The 21176-nt window shown below is 33.7% G+C and overlaps 4 protein-coding genes and 1 long non-coding RNA gene across 9 annotated transcripts; 1 reads left to right on the top strand and 4 right to left on the bottom strand.

The window, feature by feature from the left end:
• Nucleotides 1-3624: 3624 nt before the first annotated feature.
• LOC105125248 (acetylajmalan esterase-like) lies at nt 3625-5504 on the bottom strand. The gene is made up of 5 exons (XM_011025613.1): nt 5198-5504; nt 4868-5089; nt 4412-4560; nt 4016-4289; nt 3625-3845 (listed from the first exon to the last, which is right to left on the bottom strand). The coding sequence occupies exons 1-5, from the start codon at nt 5469-5471 to the stop codon at nt 3625-3627; spliced, it is 1140 nt and encodes a 379-aa protein (XP_011023915.1). The 5' UTR covers nt 5472-5504.
• A 1223-nt stretch (nt 5505-6727) lies between these two features.
• Nucleotides 6728-8421, bottom strand: LOC105125094 (60S ribosomal protein L22-2-like). Its single transcript, XM_011025394.1, has 3 exons — nt 8312-8421; nt 7963-8205; nt 6728-7100 (listed from the first exon to the last, which is right to left on the bottom strand). The coding sequence occupies exons 2-3, from the start codon at nt 8190-8192 to the stop codon at nt 6956-6958; spliced, it is 375 nt and encodes a 124-aa protein (XP_011023696.1). The 5' UTR covers nt 8193-8205; nt 8312-8421; the 3' UTR covers nt 6728-6955.
• Nucleotides 8422-9379: 958 nt separating this feature from the next.
• Nucleotides 9380-11631, bottom strand: LOC105125093 (uncharacterized). Its single transcript, XM_011025393.1, has 3 exons — nt 11422-11631; nt 10987-11077; nt 9380-9851 (listed from the first exon to the last, which is right to left on the bottom strand). The coding sequence occupies exons 1-3, from the start codon at nt 11489-11491 to the stop codon at nt 9731-9733; spliced, it is 282 nt and encodes a 93-aa protein (XP_011023695.1). The 5' UTR covers nt 11492-11631; the 3' UTR covers nt 9380-9730.
• Nucleotides 11632-15430: 3799 nt separating this feature from the next.
• On the top strand, nt 15431-21045 carry LOC105125092 (serine/arginine-rich splicing factor SR30-like). Of its 5 annotated transcripts, none has more exons than XR_842178.1 (15): nt 15431-15544; nt 15945-16038; nt 16332-16397; nt 16554-16628; nt 16772-16880; nt 16967-17013; nt 17143-17200; nt 17688-17737; nt 17815-17871; nt 17944-18056; nt 18137-18229; nt 19734-19816; nt 19912-20386; nt 20484-20552; nt 20657-21045. XR_842178.1 is itself a non-coding variant. In XM_011025392.1 (14 exons), exons 2-12 carry the CDS (start codon nt 15955-15957, stop codon nt 19813-19815), a joined length of 834 nt encoding a protein of 277 aa, XP_011023694.1. In that variant the 5' UTR covers nt 15431-15544; nt 15945-15954; the 3' UTR covers nt 19816; nt 20353-20386; nt 20484-20533. The 5 variants fall into 5 exon arrangements, 2 of the variants coding, with proteins under 2 accessions (XP_011023694.1, XP_011023693.1); XR_842179.1 differs by having other exon boundaries at nt 19734-20122; nt 20353-20386; XR_842177.1 differs by having other exon boundaries at nt 19734-20386.
• LOC105125091 (uncharacterized) lies at nt 18379-19738 on the bottom strand. Its single transcript, XR_842176.1, has 2 exons — nt 19276-19738; nt 18379-19232 (listed from the first exon to the last, which is right to left on the bottom strand). It is a non-coding gene; the product is annotated as an uncharacterized LOC105125091 (long non-coding RNA).
• Nucleotides 21046-21176: the final 131 nt, after the last annotated feature.

Here is a 21176-nt window from a genome sequence, read left to right as displayed (position 1 = left end):
CCGGGTAAATATTCTTTAATTTTGAGTAAATATTCTTTAATTTTGAGGTTCATCTGTTAACGTTTTTCCAAGATTTTGGCATGCATGACATTAACAGTCCATGTGTCTAGCTAGCTAGGATTAAACCTTGAGCCACACTGATACAGTGATTTTAATAATATGTTGGGGTCCTCAGGTTCTGTGTTTTTTCAATAACTGCCTTCCTACTCCTCCTCCGTATGCCCCCAAACTCTCTCTTTGAAGCAAACACTTCACTTACAAGAATACTCAACAGTATATATATATATATATATATTACTTTATATATATGTTGTAAGATTAGGTAGGCAAGGAGCAAGGTATCATTAACTAATGGGAAAAAAAGTAGAAAGATGAAGTCAGCATTTTGGCTTACCATTACCATATCACCAAGCTACATTTGTCTGTGCAAGCTGGATGATGCAAGGAAAAGAGACGAGGAAAGGTGAGAAACCCATGTTGGAGAAGGGGAGCACGTGCAAGAAAAGCTTGAAGAGAGAGCTTGCACGTGCCCTGCTTCTCCAGCAAGAGCTACACACCCAATTGTAAACCGCGCATACGGCCTTCGTCTTTCTTCATTCACCATAACTCTGGAAAACTGAGAACATTGTTGAGAAGCTAGCAATGGAGCTATAGAGCTGGCCTGGCCATGCATTTATATACTACAAGTCCTTGAGAGAGAGAGAGAGAGGGAGGGAGAGAGAGGGAAAGAAAGAGAGTTAAAGAGATTGAGTCTTCAAGTGGGCAATCTTTAAAGAGTACCCGACCCCATATGAGAAAGCAATCAAAGCAATTCAAGTTTTGATGTGTAGAAAAAACCATGCCATTCTTAATGCAAACTTCAAGTGAAAAAAAAAGAGAACAAATTCATTCAAAGCAAAATCAATGTGATTTGTGTTTGCTCATCACCACTCTCTCTTCACAGGAGTGAACAACACTCCCCAATCATCTTTGGATTACATTGTAGGTCCCATAACCAGTCCACAGCACAAGTAGCAGACGATGTTGGGGGGGAGAAAACAAGCAAGTGTGTGTATATATTAATAGATTTGACCTTGAGCTTGACAGTGAGGCAGGCCAGTGAATCTTATTCTTACCGGTTTGATTAGTGGCGATATTTTGTTACGTATGCATGGAGTCAGTTTGTAGGATAATTTCTGCCGCCAAAGAGAGCAGACCCCACCTCTTATCCAAAATTTTGGTCTTCATGACCTCATAAACTGTCTTGAAAGTTGAGAATTCTGCTTTCTTCAGAATTTTTTCAACAGTAATTTTTCTTAAAAAAAATGATCAAATGTTAAGAAAATATTCGGAAAACAACACAATTTGAGAAAATATATGATTATTAATCGCTAGCTTTTCTTTCAAGCACGTAATTACCATTTATCGCGTCTCTGTTCAAGGATATATATAACAAAATTGATATCTATAATCGCGTATTTGATGTGTATAAAAAACTAGTTTTCTCTTTTTTTCTACTATCAGTTTGGTAGTAGAAAAACCGAGATCACCCAAAAAAAACCAGAAACCCGACTGTTTTACCCCTAGATCACTGGAAACAACCACCATTCCGTCACCGAAACACCAAGTTTTTTATCCACAGGAGAATTCTCTTACTTTGAAGGCAACATGGTGCTTCGCAGTTTGTTGCATCACAACAAAATCATAATTTTTTATGCTTTTGCTAGTGAAATACAGGTGCAACTTCAGCACACTTCATTGCTAAATGGGCACACGAAGCATGCCAAATAGATTTTTTTTTCTTTTGAATTCAAGTTTGAATTTTTTTTCCTGATCTTCGAAAAAAATTAAGGGTGGAGATTTACTTGTGCGGACTATATATGGAGCACATAATTAAGTTGTAAGATTTGGTGTTGGTCGACACTCTTTGTAAGAAAGGAGTGGAAAACACTCAAAGTTTAGATTGGCAGCCCAGTGAGTAATTAATTTTCCCTGCTAACACATCAAATAGTAATGACTTTTGACCAAGAATTGATGGCAGGTGAAAGATTGAAAGGTAAGTGGCAAGGGAAAGAGAGACTCTTGTGTAGGTTTTTCGGCACAGGAAGATTGGATGATAGTGGTGGGGGGACTGGCAGTAAAAGCAGGAAATAAAGTGCAAGAAAATGCAGGTCGGGGTTGCGTGTGGCGAGCAAGTTTTTGATTAAACATGGAGAAAATGAGAGAGATTTTTGGGGGAGAGAGTGAAGAAATTTATGTTGGTTTTGGGGACAGCAGGGAGAGTCCCTAGGTGTGTATGATTCCTTTATGTCTAGTACAAAAAAATTCACTCTCCACTTCCACCCCCCCTGGTTTATGGTGGTTTTTTCATATTTGTGACCAATGCCACCTTGCTGTCTTGCCAAGGACTGGAGGAAGAAAACACCAGGAAAAGGGTAAAAAAAGTAAATACTTGAATAGGAGTATTTAACTTGTTAAAGGGTAATAAAAATAATAAATGTGATATGTGATGAAGGGGATGATCTGTATAAATAAATATAGGAGTGATGTGAAGGTTAAAAAATAGGGGTTTTGAATTTTTGCTTAAAATTTATAACATCAATGAAATTGATAATGAATTTTGGGAAATAGAAAAATTTAAGGAATTTAAAATAAATATTTTGTAGGAATAAGAAATAGCTCTAAGGAGTTATATTGGACCTGAAGAATGAAAGTTAAGAAATAATTGCACTTGAAAGTGTTGATGTATATCCAGATAAAAATTTATAACAAAATTTATAACATTACCGTAAACTAGTAAGAAGTTTGTAAATGAAACAAATAATAAAAAAAAAAAATATATACCTGGTATAAGAAAATGATCCTAGGGATTTATTAACATAATTAGTATAATTTATGCTAGGAATGACGAAGAAAATTCATATTCCTAATGAAAAATAATAAATTATCTAATCAAACAACTTTTAATCTGACTGTTAAAATATTAGGATAAAGTCTTATGAGTAGTTTCTTGACATATTTTTTTTATCCTGTGTTAATATTTTAGATAAATCAGAATTTAGTAAGAACTCGTAATTTAGAGCATGAACCGAGTAGTTTACACGAAAAGTATAAAAGACACTGAATGAAAGATAAAATTGTAAATGATAGCAAATTCCAAACAATTTTTTTTTAAATGCGCTTCTAACAGTAAATTTATCATCAAAGATTTAAATTGCCAATAAAATTATATTTACTCGCTGATAGAATATTTAATTGATGTCTTATAATTTTTTGGTGGTGATTGTTAACCTCTAATCTTTTAGTAAATTCTTCAAAGAAGGGTATTTAGAAACTTCATACAAGCTAGCTACCTGACTCTAAATTGGTTAGAGCTTGACCAAAAAATCACAGGACCGAGCATGATCATGATATTACAACATTCAGGGGTTACGAGAACAAGGTGGATCGATCAAGGCCCAAATATATTTATAATCTTCATTTCATATTTGTGCAAAGGCAAAAACATGGACAAATTAATAAAATCCTATGATATTTATTTCATAATTTTCAAAAGCATCATTGATCATGCTTAAGAATCACGAAGATAACATAACAAATAAAAGTTTACAACAAATGTTATTTGCTTAACAAAATTGAAGCTTGTCAAACTTTTTTGCAGTGAAACTTTGGGAAGATGTCTCTAATCAGCCACTTTGCCAGATGCTTATTTGCATTTTGAGTCCAATGACCGGAGTCCCAGTAGACATACTGCTTAGGTTTTTTGCAAACTGGTATGTTTGGAGCTCCACACATTTTATGAAAGTTATCGATGAAATTGTACTCACTTTTAGGCCCACAACATGCTTTTGTTACTGACTTGAACCCTGGAAACAACGAAGTAATCATATTAAAATCACATCATATTCATACTTGATCTCTGATGTCTCATGATCGAAGTGTTTTTGAAGAAACTAGATTAGTTTATGTGGTTCATTCATGTTTGAAGAAAAATTGTTGCTCTTCCTTGAGTTGAGAAGTGGAAAAAAGCACTCACCAAGTTGTCGAGAATTGTCCATAATCCATTGCATTGCTTTGTAAAGATCACCGTACACTATATCTACATGAGGGTATTCCTTCTTCAATTCTTCAATGGCTTCTTTGAGACGATCGTTGTGATAATTGTACAGGTCATTGTAGCTCTTTAGACAACCAAATCCATCATAAGCAGCTGAGTTGTTTGAAGAGAATTTTGTAAGAAATAGTGGTGCGCAACCAGACGGGGGGAGTCCATGGACAAGGACTCTACGAGCACCATGATGGATGAATTTCTATAACCAACTAACAAGATATCAGAATTAATCAAAAGATCAAGTGAAAATTGTCACCTTAGCCAATAAATTCTGCAAGGAAAAAGTTGATTCAGACGTTAAATCAAGACATGTTAACTTACCTTGACAACATGTTTCAAGGTTTGCACACATTCGGGCACCAGGCTATTCTTCACCTCTTCAATAGTTTTATTTTGGGACAATGCAGTGCCATAGTCATTGCCTCCAGCAAAAGTTGTGAACAGAGATGATGCAAGCTTCTCCTGACAATCTATCAAATATAACAAAGTGATCAGGAACCACTCGAACTTTGAACTTGAACAAATATCCTATAATAATACTGTCCTTCCTACTTTACAGAAGATCAATGTATTAGACCAAGGCACTGTTTGACAACATGGTGCGCACCGCAGCAAAAGCATCATTTTTAGTGCATGTTTTCGCTGGCGAAACGCGGGTTGCAAAGTGCACTGCAATGGCAAACGGTCACTAAATACCCTTTGGCAAGAACATGTAGAAATTACATTTCCAGGATCTGATTTTGTAACTTAAATGAGAGGTTTGGATATGATAGTAACCTTTGGCATCGTGACAATATCCTTGTAAATATTTGTCCAGCCATTCAAGTTGTACATGAAGAGGGCTTTTAACATGATCGTTAGAGATGTTCTTTTCTGCAAGAAATTCCGATGACAATACGGTAGAACCACCAACAGCAAAGTTCACTCCATGAGATAAGAAACTTGTTGCATTTCGATATTTCAAATAGGGTTCCAGGAAGGGAAGACCTGCTGATTTTGCTGCAAAAGTTGCAAACAAAACTAAATACATTCGGTATATATACCAACTAGCTACATATTTGCTTACCAAATCAAAGAAGAAGAATTAAGAAGAAAATGTTTGCTTACCAATGTAATCAATTATCAGCAACCCATCAGAGGATCTGCCAGTTACTTTATGAATAGCTTGGCCGTAGGGAAGTTTGGTAGACCAAACCTGAGGAATCTCTATAATTTGATTGCCCGTGTCTGATAGCGAAGCCCCAAAATTATATATTGCATTGAACCTGCATTGCTTGAGTTTGGCTACATCATCATATGCCTCACATGAACACCGAGGGAAAACAAGAAGAAAAATTGAGCTTATAAGAACTTGAAAGAAAGCCATGCTCTTGCTAGCCATGGCTCAAGAGGGAATTGATCAATAGTTATTATCACTTTCTTTCTTTTTTAATGGTATTGAAGCATAAATTATATATATCTATATATATATATATAGGGGGAGAGAGAGAGATTGAAAGGATGAGAACAGAAGAAATAACAAGCTGTCAATAGTAATTAAAAGAAAATTAAATAGGCTGCCATACAACCAAGCAAGACAGTAAAAGATTTGTCTTGGGCGAATTCCATCTATAAAAACGATTAAAACAAGTAATAATTAAAATGATAACTGATTCTTTTATATTAATAGACATAAAGCTGAGGTTTGTTTCTACTGAATGCGTCTGTAAAAACTGATCAAGATCATAACTGATTCTTTGATTGTTAAAAATAAATTACTTTTGTATGAAACAAATGGGGTTATAACTTTAATTTAGATCGATTCAAGTTTCGAATTAAGGGCAGGAAAGAAAAAGAGCTTAAATATTAAAAAAGAAAAGCTTGCATGAGTTCCTCAAGGTGCTGTCTTTGAAAAAATCGCAAAGTGAGAAAAGCTAGCCACATATATTTTTGCAGGATAGGATGATGAAACATTGTTTAGTGAATCACATTATCCAGTAAACATCCCTAATCCCACACCAAATTAGTTCCTAATTAATCTAAGAGGATCCAGTTTACAAGCACATTAATTGATGGTGAACCTACTCGCATTATGCTGTGGTGCTTTGATGGGGAAATTGTGACTTTATCAGACATTAGAAAGCTCAGTTTGCCCATTGTGTCTTCTCTTTTCTCCATCACACAAGCTGAAGGTCGAGGATGCTTTATGTATTGTTAAAATTAGGCATAAATTTTTTGCCTAAATGAATGTCATTCTTTTAAGCTTTAACAACTTTTGGTGGGAGCCTACTTAGCTCCGTGCATGTGTTACTGTAGCTTTACAGGGTACATCGAATCCTGTCCGCCCACAGGTTTCCTCTGTAATTCCATTCCAAATTGAATTTAATTATTTTTATGTAAACAGTAATTTGTATGGTTCGAATGTATTTGTAAAAAATTAATTTTTTTCCTTCCAAATATTTTTGTAGCCCGGCATGGCATACCAAAAAGAATAACAATTTACGCTAACCTAATGATGATGCATGAAACAAGATGAAGAACCGGTATCATAGGAGTTAACTGTTGAAAAATAAACCGACACAGAGCCAGAAACCACCGACTCCTGAATAAATTTCAAAGAGTGATATTCAGATCAAATCACTAGAGCACTCGAATTTTGAAGGCCATAACTAATCAAAGCTGAAGCACATAGTAAAAGACAACCTGAGCAAATTCCAGATATTCTAAATGGCAGGTAGGTTCTCAACTTAGCTGCTGCAATATTGCAAAAGAACTTACTCAGTAATAAAATTATAAAACATCAACTCGGTAAATGTTTTACAAAACATCACTTGATCAAACAAAAAAAAAAATGGAGGGGTTTCGATTGGCTATGAAACCTAAATTTCAGTCTTCCTCCTCTCCCTCGTTCTCAGCAATGTTGAAGTATCTCAACTCGTACACATTGCGATCTTTGTTGGATGCAATCACTCGTAGCCAATCCCTGACATTGTGTTTCTTCAAATACTTCTTTGTCAAGTACTTGAGATACCTGTGGCCAAATCAAAATGGGAAATCATTGAGATAGGGCACAAAACAAGAAAGCGTTGCTCACACAGGCTACAATGACTTGGGCAAAAACTTAGGATAGAAATTGAATGGTGTTATGGCAATTTCTACAATCAAAGCAAATTGACAGCAAATAGAAACCGAAAAGTCCATGTTCTAGCAAAGCAGACAGGATTCATGCAAAATCAAATGGCAAATGACAAGAACAAAACAGGAAGAAATAGGTGAGACAATTAGGGAAATAAGGCCATCTATATAACCACTGTCAATTTCTACACTAAGCGAATTGTGAAATAAGTACCCAAGAGGTCATGATCTTCATCAATATTCCAAAAACAATCTTTCAATGATGTAATATTTACATGTTAAAAATGGAAAGGTAAGCTGAAAAAAACAGGACAAGCTAGGTTTCAGAGTGTTTAGTTTTCTGGTTTTCCACTCCACTAAACCAGGCCACTTTCATGCAAAAATTGAGAGTAGCAAGACGAAAACCTAATCATCATGATCTCTGAATGCTACAAAACCATATAAACAAACTAGAGCCACCACCAGTCCCCTCTTTTTGCTTCTTGATCACCTAAGACTTCTTCTATAAAATAGATTCCCACCATTTCCAATTGTCTATATGATTAACTTCCAACAGATTACTACCATCTAGACAACAAAGAAACCATTCAACATTCACCAAAAACAACTATACCAAACGATTCCATTCGTAACGTTTGAAGAAAGTCAAGAGACCAAGACACTAGCAAAAATCAGCACTAGCAAACTTATATCATCTCAAGCAACCGAAGAAACCCAAAAATGACAACACATGCAGCAAAGCAAGAAAAGGGTTTTACCTTTTGGAGAAGTTACTATCAGAAGTAACAGTAATCTTGTTCTTCTCACGAGTAACAGTAACAGTATCACCAAGAGCACCAGCTTTGCCTCCAACTTTGATCCTCTCTTGAAGAAACTTTTCCAATGAAGCAATATCCATAATCTTATCCTCCACTGGCTTTGCACAATCTATTGTGAAGGTCGCACCCTTCTTCTTCCCTTTGGGCCCTGCTGCTGCTGCCTTACTCATCTTCGATTACTCCCTGAAATTGCAATCAAAAAATAAATAAGAAAAATTCAATAATTAAAAGAAACACAAGCTTTCTTCAATTTAGACGAGATAAAATGTTGAGAGAGCCAAGGAGTTACCGGTGGAAACTGTGCAGGCAAGAGAGATTGAGCGGCCGTCTGCTAGGGGAAAAAGAGGGTGAGACTAGGGTTTGGTTTATAATGGTGGCTTTCTATTTTTCACTCTAAGCTGCGGCTTAGCCCTTATAAATTGTTCAACATTCCATTTCGGTTCTTAGTGTTTTAGATTTCGCAGGATGATAATTCAGCCTCTTCGTTAGATACGTGTCTTAAAAGAATCATAGTTATAGACCCGGTCCAAGGAAAAAGGTCTAAATCATTAAATTACCTAGTTAAATTATAGGTTAAATGATGATATTTTATTTTTTAAAAATATCCATTAAAAACTTAATTTTATAATCAATTTTCATAAAACATTATATTGTTAATTTCACATCTTGACTTCTCTACTAATTAAAAATTCAAATGCCTAGTCATTACATTTATCTTATTATTACATATGTTGTCATGTAAATGTTTTTTAATTAAAAATACTTGAACAATTTAATTTAATGTTGTTAGAAAAAAACAATTTAAAAAATGGCAAAAACAAATGCATAGTGCTAATCAAAGCCATTGATTTTAAATGATGAATGTTTCTTTTGTGTAAATCCATCATTTGGCTATGTTTCATATGATATTTTATTTGGACCAAGAGAAAAATTTTGGATGGAAATAGGAATTCGAGATGAGAAATTGATATCATAATAATGCATGAGGAACCTTGCCTTCTTAAAATAATTTTCTGGGATTCAGGGAGACCCCAAGTTTGGTCCATAAAAAGATTTATTAATTTATTATTAAATCATTTTTCTTTTCTAAATTTATAAATTGGTTAGAGATGCGAGCCGACTCTACATCTGAATCGATGAAAGCTTCGATGAAAGAACAAACATAGCAATCTTGTCCCTCATCTTGGAAAGTAAAAATTTAGTAGAATTAATTTGAATAATTATATCTCGAATAGCAAATTTCCTTCCCCGGCATCTGCGCTTGCTTTTCATAATAGTACAAAACCTGTTCTATCACAATCATGATGGGACCAGGAAGCTATAACACGCATCATCAATATTCGAAATGCAAATCAACTGCAGCGGGCCACTAACAATTCTTAACATAATTTTCAATATCAAACTTCATTTAAGATCATTAAACAATGAAACTAGTGATGGATTTAACTGCTAATTCGTGTGATCATCGGAATAATCTACTCATCCACCACTTATCCCTCTCTAGAATATCTGTCATCCTATTTTCTTAGGAATAAAAACTTGAAAACAAATCATTTTTCACTTCATTCTCTCATTGGATGTATTTGACTGCTAAATCATTGGTATTAGGTTAACTCAATTACAACCAGAAGATACGAAAGAACAAAACCACTGCTCATTCAAGGAAATATGGTTATCTTTTCATTGGAGGCCCCGTATCTTGAATGTTTCAGTCCTTGGGTGGGACGAACTTCGCATATTGTTCAGCCTTCGCTCCAGATTTGTGGTCGAAGTATTCAACCAAAGCAGCACCGGCTAAAGCAGCCAGGGTGAGAGCCTGTGCATGCAACCTGAATTCCAACAGGAAGAGGTCAAGGTTAACAAGGCAAAAAATAATTCTGACCACACTAGATATGAACAGGGCTATCAGGAAGAAGGCACACAGGGTATCAAATAGTGATGAAGAATAACTTCAGACCATTAACATTTAAAAGGAAATTTTAGCAAACAGGGCTTTATAGGCAGCAACCGCCAAGCAATGCATCATATACTTGAACATTTAACAATGGCAGCAACATCAACAGCACGATGAGGAAAAAAACATGCTTCTAGATGACTTTCACTCCCTCTTTATTGAACATGGAAATGAGGGTGCCAGCTGCCATGGAAGAATGCAGACCTCCGTACACTGTTCATAAATATGAATTACCATAAAAAGTCTAGCACGTTCTGAGCTGACAACACAGATTTTAATCCCATGCTTAACTGTGTATTGATTCTAAAGCCACAAAATATGGTGAATCAACGACAGACAAATTAGGAAGGGCCATTTTCAAATTCAACGATAGATGCCAGAACTTGCACCCAGAATAACCACTCCATGTTCGAGAGTATCCCTATCTAGGTGTCACTTGTTTATAGAGACAGGATTGAACCGGGGTGGCACTAAAACTGTTCATTTATCCCCTATAATTCTGTAATAAGGTTTTTAATTCAGGAACTAGGTAAGGACACAAAAGTCAAGTAGCCAACAACAATGACAGCATAAATTGAGGCGTGATCGGCCAACAGCTAAATGCTCAAACATAACATAACACTTGCTGCTCTTAACTGATCATATCACACGACAACAATATACAATGAACTGTTCGCTCAAGTACCTACAAATCCAAAGTTGGTTGCTTTCTGATCATCTCTTAAATTACCAAAGTCACCTAAAATCGAAGGGTCATCTTTTTGCATAATTAGGTACGCCCAAAATTAACATGCATTGGTCTATTCTATTACCCGGTAAACAGATAACAATGAAACTCAGAACTTCAAATTTATTTCCTTCAGACTACAGCAATATACAGGAACATACATGCTCACTATATCATAATTTCTTCTTGTTTCATAAGATTACACAGATGCAATAAGGATCACGTCACGGAAGCTAAAAAACAAGAAATCTAATAAAGAAAGCAACCAAGAAAGAAACTTTACCTGGCATGAATGATCTTAACACTGGGTTTCATATTTGGTTTCGACCAATTGTAGGCGAACGAACCCGCAATACCACTAATCCATAGACACCCTTCGTCACAAAACAATCGAGTCAAAAAACCAGCACAAAACCAAGTAAAGAACGGAATTCTGATCCAGCATAAAGTAAAGAACTAAAAGAAATTTAGAGAGAAACCCTTTTCGAAAAACACCGTCAAATCAAAAAACCATATCACAAAATTTTGAAGCACAGAGGAAACAACTTTGATTCAATAGAAAGTAAGGCACCAAAACAAATTTAAAAAGAAACTAAGGCACCAAAAAAAATTTAAAAGAAACCCCTTTTTCTCTAAAACAATTAATCAAATAAAAAACCCATATCACAAAAAATCAAAAAGAAACAATAAGAAGGAAAGGCAAACGGCAGTGAATTACCAACAGTTCTAAGCTTGTGGTCAACAACCCATTCCCGGAAAGATTCTACTTTGGTCTTAGCATCAGCCATTTTGACGAGAGACTCTTGTTGTGTCTGGGAGAGACAGACAACTGAGGTTTCCTTTATATTTTGTTTTTGTTGCGGTGGTTTAGAGGACGCGAGAGAGAAGACCGGTTTCAGGAGAAACCGCGGGCAGGCAAAACAGGCAAAGAAGCAGCGTGTGGAGTATTTAAAACCAGATGTTTTGTTTTCGCTGGCTTTTTAGAAATTATTTTTTAATTTATTTTTAATAATGTCAAAATAATTTAAAATTTTAAGATAATTAAAATTAAAATTAAAAAAATAAATACATGAACAAATATACTAAAAATATGTTCAAATTAAAGTTTAGAATTAATTTTGTTAAGGAAAAAAATGGTGTTTGTAATAAGATAGTAACTTCACCGGTTCCAATATGTGATCTCGTTGAATTGATAAAAAAGGCAACTAATGTGAATCTATTCTAACCATAGTTTTGAAATTCAATCTAGTGACAAATTCGGTTTGATAATTGAATCACAAGTTAGATAAATTAATCTTGATTAATCCAAAATAAGAGTCAAAGAATAAAGAAAAGAGAGATGGCATAAAAAAAAAGCAAAAAATAAAGAGAAGCGAGATGACATCTTTCCACCGGACTTGACTGCTATCATGGTTCTCCAATATAGGTCTATGTCTAATTCTGCCATATCCTCGGCCGACCACCCTTTACTTGGTGGTTCATGTCTCTGGCTCTCTGCTTCATTACAAGACTCGTCGTTTCTTTCCCTTATAAGGTAAACGAGCGACAACTCACCTTTGATGGGTGAGTTAAGACTTTAGAGGTAATCGCTTCAACGCATTTGTTTGTTATTCCAAGGTTTTCTGACCACGAAGAAAATTCTTTGATGCTCCATAGAGTGATAATAGAATCTTTCCACCCGTAAAGTATGCAGGAATTGAAGAAAACTTCAAGCTTGTATGTTAGGCTTCCCTTCTCTACATCCTTTGTCATTTGCAGGTATTTTAATGCCATCTTCATTGTTTTGGCATTTTAAAAGGCCAAAACGATATCGCTTTTTATTTATATACATATAAAAAAAATCAAGTTTATCTGAGTTTTGTTAGACCAGCTCCTTCATAAATGGTTATTTATATCTGGATTAGTCTTATGTCTGGGTTGACCGATTCCCGAGCGATCTTCTGAGCAGGTTTGGATTTCAAAACTATGATTTTAACTGTGATTTTCAAGAATTTTAAATATTTTTTAAAAATAAATTTATATTTTTAGTATTTATTATTATTTTCAAGTAATGATATTAAAAAATAAAAAATATTATTTTAATATATTTTTAAACAAAAAAAATACTTTAATCTAAACAAACTCTTAAATCAATCTAACTTGAAGCATAGCTAACATGCAAGTCGGTACTTGGTTTAAAATTTTGAGTTGCAAATGAGTCAATTTGTGGATCAATGAATTGTCTTTATTTTACATTAAAAAAATAATAAAATAATATTGTTTCGAGGGTTTTAAAAAACCACCAAAATAAAGATCATTTTCTTTAAAAGCAAAAACTTATTCAATATAAGACTTAATACGGTATAAACTTTGAGTTTACAATTTACTAAATCCATTCGTGAGGCTGGGTCAAGTTTCGTAGATCGCCTTTATAATTTCTTTTTGAATTTGCCTTAAACAACAGTACATGATTAGAAGGAAAATTTAACCTTTAAAACACAAAAGCATGCACAAAAATCACTGCATGTTACCATTAAGCCTCCAATAAGCATTTACTCGGAAAACGCAGCAAAAAATGAAAAACCCAGCACGCACAGGGACAAGAATGTCACGAGCATGTATACGAGGTGTTAGGTTAGTGGTCGAAGAGATTTTTTTTTATATATATATATATTTGAGCTTAAGTTCTATTATATATGTTTGTCATTTCTCTGTGGTGTATTATATGTTCATTAAATTTATAAAATATTTAATGAACGATGAAATTAATCATGATATATATAAATTATATAAATTGACCTGGATATTCACATATGTTAAAAGAAAAAATATCATGAATATTTTCTTTGTTACTTTGCTTTAAGTTTTCCAGGAGATCAATGATATGGCTAAACCCATCCAAGTTAAATAAAATTGTTTGTGCCGATTAAAATCTTGAGTTGAATTAATTTTGATTTAATTTAATTAATTATTAATTTGTTGATTTAAAAAAATTAAAATATTTTTTTATTTTTTAAAATAAAAAATTAATCATTTCCAATCATTACTCAGGTATTGCCTTATTTCTGATTTTTCTAATTAATTATTTTTTAAATTGGAGAGATTATTTATTTTGTAAATTTAAAATGAATAATTTGTAATTACATTGCCTTTCTGGCTTTCTCTACTAGAAGACATGACATATTTTGCAGAATTATGAGACTCTTTTTATTTTTCTCATCTTATCCCTTTTTTTTCTTTTATTTTTTTCCATTTTTTCAGTACTATTCTTATACCTTTTTTTTAAACAATTATTATGTTATCTTTAAATTAATTAAGTTAATTAGATTATTTCAAAATAATTTTTACAAAGTTTAATTTTAAATCTAAATTAAAAAAATTATTTTTTAATAAGTTTTATCATTTTCTTTTATTTTTTATTGTTTGGTAAGGTAGTTTTTAGACAAATATGTTGACTAGATTATATTAGAATAACTTTTATATAGTTTAAATTATATTTTTTTTAGTTCAATCCTGTTTTTTGAAAGATTTTGATTTTTTTACTTAAAATTATATTTTCTTAGTTTTTAAAATTGTTTTATTATATTGTTGTTAAAAATAAATAATATCTCGAAGTATTTTAAAATAAAAATAAAAATAATATTTATTAAAATTATAAATATACTTTTAATTTTAAATTTAAACTAAGTAAAAAATTAACTAAAAAATTTAAAATTAATTCTTTACATTAAATTTAATAAAAATATCAAATAATTATGAATAATCTCAACATTTTTCATGTTAAAGCTTTTTGTATTCACCCGCGTCATAACACGTACGCGTAAAGTAGCTTTAATCACATGGGAAATCAGAATCAACCTTACAAAACAAAAGCATAGAAATTCCAACCACACAAGAGAATATAATTTCTGTGGTCTGGACGACTCCAATAGTTTACGTTTCAAACATTACTTCCTGTGAATTTTACCATGGTCCATCCATATACTTTTTAAATTGTTTCAGTATGCTCCTCAACGATTGTTTTTTCTTGATTAAGTCTTTGTATGTTTTACAACACAGACAATGTGGTCCTCCTTCCATGCGAGTTGCTCACTAGGCAGCACAATTGGTTTTGATAAATGATTGACGTGTCCTTCCATACTTGAAAATAAAATAATTAACTTAATAATTATAAAAATTAAATAGAAAGAGAAAGTCCTGATTTTATTTGAAAGTACAATTATGATTATTTTTTAAATAATTTTTCGAGTGAAAATATATATTAATATTTTATTTATTTTTTAAAAAATATTTTTATTATCAATATATTAAAATAATTTAAAAACACTAAAAATATATTAATTTAAAGTTAATAAAAAAATAAAAAAAATTTAATTTTTTTTAAAAACACTTTTAAAATATATAAACAAACAAAAATATAAAATTGATATTCCATTACTTTAATATTTAATGCCTAGGATAAATAATTTTTGTTTTTTTAAAATATTGTTTATCCTATCTTTTTTTTTAATTTAAAGTTACTTTTTATTACTATATTTTTAAGCATAGAGTGACGTGTCAGTCATCAATATATTATAAGCAAATAGGGACTCAATCAAACATAAAAATAGTAGAGAGACTCAATCAAAACAATGCGAAGGGAACAGGGACCAATTAAAATATTCTAATATCATTTTCCCGTCAAACTTAAATAATCAAGTGACACGTGACAGTAAAGTAAACGAACTACTAGTAATTACACTAACACGCAAGGGTAACATAGGAAAACACCTCCTCAAATTTAAATCTCCTCTCTCCTTCGAGAAGAATCTTACGAGCTCGAGAAAACCCTCAAAAACTCCCTCTCTGGTCTTAACTAAAAGGTCAGTTTTTCAATTCCTTTTTTTTTTTCGATTCAATATATTGATAATCAGCTGTTTTTATTCCATTTTTTTACCAAAATTCGGTTTTTTAATGAATTTTTATGTTCTCAATTCGCGTTTTTTTTTAATTTATTTTTTTGTAATATTAATCAGCTGCTTTATTTATTATTTATTTTTTTTTATCCAAGATTCTCAGTTCATGTCTATTTTTATGTTGTTAATTAAATTTTTTAGATATTTTCTTAATAAACTTAGTGTTTTTTTACTCATCAAAATCACTGTTTCAGTGCAAGAACTCTCTCTGTGTTTTTTTAATGGATTTCTTATATTTTATTTATTTTTAATTAAAATTGAATTATTATAGCTGTCTTCAGGTTTGATCATAATTGTGTTTTTTCAGAGAAAAAAAAATGAGCCGAGCAAGTCGAACACTTTACGTCGGGAATCTTCCTGGCGATATTCGCCTGAGGGAAGTTGAAGATTTGTTTTATAAGGTATTGCACTCTATAATTTAATTTTTTGTTCGAAGGAGTTTTGTTGCGATCATCGAACATTGGTGAGTTAATATTAGGAAGTTGATGCGAAGTGTTAAGAATTTGGGTGAAAACATGGTGATGTTTAGTATTCTAGATTTATAATCTGGGAAAAGATCTTCGAAAATACTGGCTAAACTGCGGCACCATGCTCGATACAATGGATTGATGCATTTTATTAGTCTGGTAATTTCTGATCGTGTGTTCTTATTAGCATTGCATCGATTCTGATTTGTGTTGATTTTTAATTGCAGTATGGGCCCATTGTTGACATTGATTTGAAAATCCCGCCAAGGCCTCCGGGCTATGCTTTTGTTGAGGTGAGATTAAATTTGTTTTATATTAGGGAGAATTGTACGGGAAATATTTATGTATGTGCACTTTGGAACGATTATTTACATTGAAGTTGCTTATTTCTCCCATCCCTTGGATTTATGTCTTGCTAATGTAAATTTTTGACTTCTTTTATGTTACAGTTTGAAGAAGCTCGCGATGCTGAAGATGCAATTCGTGGCCGGGATGGATATAATTTTGATGGGTGTAGATTACGAGTAAGTATTATTCTTTTCCTATCTATTATCTTTTTGTATATATGACTTTTTTTCTGCCAATGATATTGATTTTGGTTTGGTTTGTTGCTTCTATTTTGTACTTTGAATTAATTCCATTCGTTTGGGTGCAATTTGGTTTCTAGGTTGAGCTTGCCCATGGTGGGCGAAGACATTCATCACCAGTGGACCATTATAGCAGTTACAGTGGTAGCAGTGGTAGCCGTGGGCCTTCCAAGCGCTCTGACTATCGTGGTATGTTTCCCTTTGATGTCAATCTTGCAGTATAATGATGTATTTTCTATCAAATAATTTATTTACTGCTTCTTAATGTCATGCAGTGTTAGTGACTGGATTGCCTTCTTCTGCTTCATGGCAAGACCTAAAGGTATGCCCAGGCCTTAATTTTTCTGCTGTGCTCATGCTTCTCCTTGAGTATTTGTTTTCTAAGCCAAGACATGAGATCAGTTGGCTTTCATTGTTAAATTCATTTTTATCATGTATATTCAATTATCAGGATCATATGCGTCGAGCCGGTGATGTCTGCTTTTCTCAAGTCTTTCGTGATCGTGGTGGTTAGTGAAATAATTTTACGTTTATTTTTTGCTGCACGGTTTCTGAACGGCTGAGTTAAACTGGTTAGCAGAAGTAATATTTATTAAGTAATTGATTTTCATTGGTCCATGTTTCTCACTTTGAAGTTAATTTTGGAGTAGAAGGGCAATTATATGGCTTTGGACCATATATTTAAATATTCTTAATAATGGGTACTTTGGGTTGAACAATGAAAACAGTTTCATCTACTTCTGCTCAAACCTGCATTATGTACAGTTTTTTAATATCTGCTGTGGTACTGCCTGAATTGTCTTTTTGAGAGATGCTGCATTTGAAGCTATCTGTGGTTGCATTGCATACTGGACATAAGAAAGAGAGGCTTATGAAACTTTTTTTTTTTTTTTTGAGGGCTGAATTTGAAATATTTTATTTGGATGTAGAAGCAGCAGTTGACTCTGGATTTGAAATTAAAGGTACTGGTAACTTTTTTTAGCAAATTGTTTGCAGGCATGACAGGAATTGTGGACTACACAAACTATGATGACATGAAATATGCTGTAAGTTGTTACCACTAACTTTAGGTGGCCTTTTAGGAAGCTTGTTTTGTGATGGTTATGCTGTTTTTCCCTTGTAGATCAAGAAGCTCGATGACTCTGAGTTCCGGAATGCATTTTCAAGGGCATATGTTCGGGTATGTCAAGATCTGTATGCTGTGCTAGATCTTGGTCATGTTGGTTTTTACTTAATTGTCTTATTTCTCTAGGTGAGGGAGTATGATTCTAGGAGGAGTTACTCTAGGAGCCCCAGTCGCAGTTCATACGTGTCAAGAAGTCGGAGTCGAAGTCGCAGTGGAGGCTATAGTGACAGGAGCTGGAGGTCTGCATTGCCATAATGGATTTAGAATGTGTATGTTTAAACCATAATGATAATTGACTTAACATTGTGTTGTTTTGCAGCAAGTCGCCTAGGGCAAAACATTCACGGCGTTCTCGATCTGTATCTGTTTCCTCTCGCTCTCATGCAGGATCATCTCCACGATCTTTTTCGAGGTATACCATTTCTGCTTTTCTTTCTGTTCTTGGTCGCGTTATTTTAAGATGCTCAATAAGATATTTACCAAAGTTTTTACTTTGTTGTAACTCAAGGTCATTTTTATCACAAATGGTTGCTGGGTGTTACAATTTGCATGAGACCTTTTTTTATTTATAAATCTTGATTTGCATTTTTATCTAATGGGATGGGTTTCTAAGAGAAGGGAAATTAAAAGCGCTGATTATCCAAGAAATGGGAAGATAGTAGGGAAAGGGTAAAGCTGTAAACATTTTATTCTCTTCTGCTTTTGGTTGCCGTTTTATTCTTCCTACTGCCATCATTTTTACATTATAAGTCATCAGTTTTCCATGATTTTATTAGCAACTCTTTTCTTCAGTCCTTTATAAGATTTAGTTGAAGTCACTTCAATTTTGACATGTACGTCTTTTTGTTATTGCATTTTCCCAACGAGCTTTTAATGTTGGATTCCTTTATAACTATTACATGAAAGAGCCAGAGTGTGGATAAATAATCTAATTTCTTAATTTTTTGTTATTCATTAAGGTCAATTTTACTGAATCATTGCACAAAAGCTTATGAAATAGTAGCATTAACTTGCTTTCTCATGACCATTGACTCATCCCATCTAGAGCAGCATAATAGCCAAGGCTACAGCTTCAGTTTTGCACGCATCTGACTTGAGTTCTAAAGCTTCTTGGTGTCTTTGAATGGACATTCACATGGGCAGAACATATTTCTATCGCCTCTATTACAAAAAGTTTTGAAAGCCCCAAGTCCTTAACTTTGCATGATTGACTGGTCAATGTTAAATCTTTGTTGGCATGAAAAACATACCTTATGATTAAGTTACTGGAGCATCAATAGAAGCCCACTTGCAGAAACTTTTGAGGCTGAGCACAATCTTAGGTAGAGTAATGATTGTAGTTCTTTCTTTGCATTTTCAAATTTACTACTACAGAGCATATTCTTCGATCTCAATGTCTGGCTCTTTGAGCTTGCCTGTTATCTTCTATTCCTTAGTGAGCTTGCCATTTTAGTGAGCCTGTTATCTTCTGGCTCTTTTAAGTAATTCATCTTCGTTCTCATTTTTTTTTTGGTTGTCAATCTTTTTTTTTTTTTTTTGTATCTGCTAGTATGTCAGTGGATGAATCCCCAAATTTCGTAGTATTTTTCAGTAATTCCCTTTCTTCTGATGGTGTCTTTCCTTGATAATTGGAAATTTCAAATGCTGTGGCAATATCAAGTGTCTTGTAACCGTGGCATTCCAACATAAGACCTTCTAGCTGTGCAACTTCTTTCTATTCTTAATCTTTCTTCTTCACCAATTTGACAATCTTGCTTAGATGCTAATAAAATCTTAACCACCTTTTGGAAATGGAAAGCTAATCATTGCTTTAAAGAGTGAGAAGTGCTACCAGGAAAGGGTTTCTGAGTTGGCTAGTAGCATACCTTGTTTGTGAAGTTTTCCTTGTTTGTTTTGCTTGATCTGGCTTTATGCAGCGACCTGACCACCTGGGGATTGGATGTTAAGGACTTGATGGGATGTGGTGGTCATATGCTTGCACCTCTTTGCTTGTTTTGAGGTAATGCTGTTTTTGTTGATGGGCACCTCTGGAAAATCCTCATAATCTCGTAATGCTATTAAGTTGGTTCCTAATAATCTCACAATGCTATTAAGTTGGTGTGTCAATTAGCATTAGAATTGATGAAGCTTGGATGGGATTATGATTTTAAAGCTGGATTACTGTGAAGTAAGCACTATCGGTGCCACCTGTCATCAGTGGTACAAAGAAACTTGAAACTGCTTCGACATTACCCTTAACCTGTGTTTGGTATTCTCCTTGGATTTGGTGATACCGACAGGGAGGATGTAGCTCTTCTTTCTTCTGGTATGGATGGGGAAGATGCCTTTTCATTTGGAATATTGTAATGGTGCTATACTGTTCTTTTTTTCTGTTTTTCTCTCTACGCATTGTTTTAAATCCTCATTACCTGCTGGGAAAAGAGTTAAACAAATATTGAGGTAGCATTCATCAGATAGTGAATTTGGTTCCCTTTTTTTTTTTTAGCTGCTTCTAAAGAGTAGTGTTACTTTTCTGTTTTATGGAAAATTTTGCAGGTCCCTTTCAAGATCAAGATCTCCTCTTGCTTCTGTAAGTGAAAGGCTTCATTCCATTATCAGCATGCTGTGTGCTGAAGTACTGCCTACCTATTTGCTTACTGTATTATGTTGTCCTTGGTGATGTGCAGCCTCCTCGCAGAAGACATGGCCACAGAACCCCAAGCATAAGTCCTGGTCGCGTATCCCGTTCGCCTTCTGTATGACCATTCTCTCAGCTTAGATGATTTTTCCAATATTTCATCTGTACATTCGCTTTTCAATTTTTTTTCTGACCATTCCTGATCATGGTTGTAATTGACAGGTGAGGTCTGATCGAAGCAGTTCGGTGGACTCAGATCGTTGATGAGATCCTGTTCTCTTGGTCGTGGAATGTTACTACTTTTGTAGTGAACTAGACACCTATAAAGCTAGACATGACTCACGTATACATTTATATTTGGACTATTGACCACGAGATTATTCTCAACTTATCAATCTTTATATCGAGATTTAACGGCATTCGCTAGTGCTTTGTATCTTTTGGACTCCAGGATGTGCCTGTAGTGGTGTAGTGGGAAGTTTCCAACTTGTTTGTGGAAGCTACTTTGTTAGTTGTAAGTAAGCCCACATAGAAAAGCAACTGCCTAGCGAATCCAGCACTGTTTTTCAGCGTATTTGTGAATCAAGGTATGTCTAGCAGGTGTTTGGGAAGTCTTTGCTTGTTTGAAAATATATTAAAATAATATATTTTTATTTTTTTAAATTATTTTTAATATTAACATATTAAAATAATATATATATATATATATAGAGAGAGAGAGAGAGAATCCAGTTTGCCCACC

Source organism: Populus euphratica, unplaced genomic scaffold (assembly GCF_000495115.2).
Source record: "Populus euphratica unplaced genomic scaffold, PopEup_1.0 scaffold28.1, whole genome shotgun sequence".
NCBI lineage: Eukaryota > Viridiplantae > Streptophyta > Magnoliopsida > Malpighiales > Salicaceae > Populus > Populus euphratica.
The sequence above is the reverse complement of the archived record's forward strand: the minus strand, read 5'-3'. Positions and strand labels throughout refer to the sequence as shown.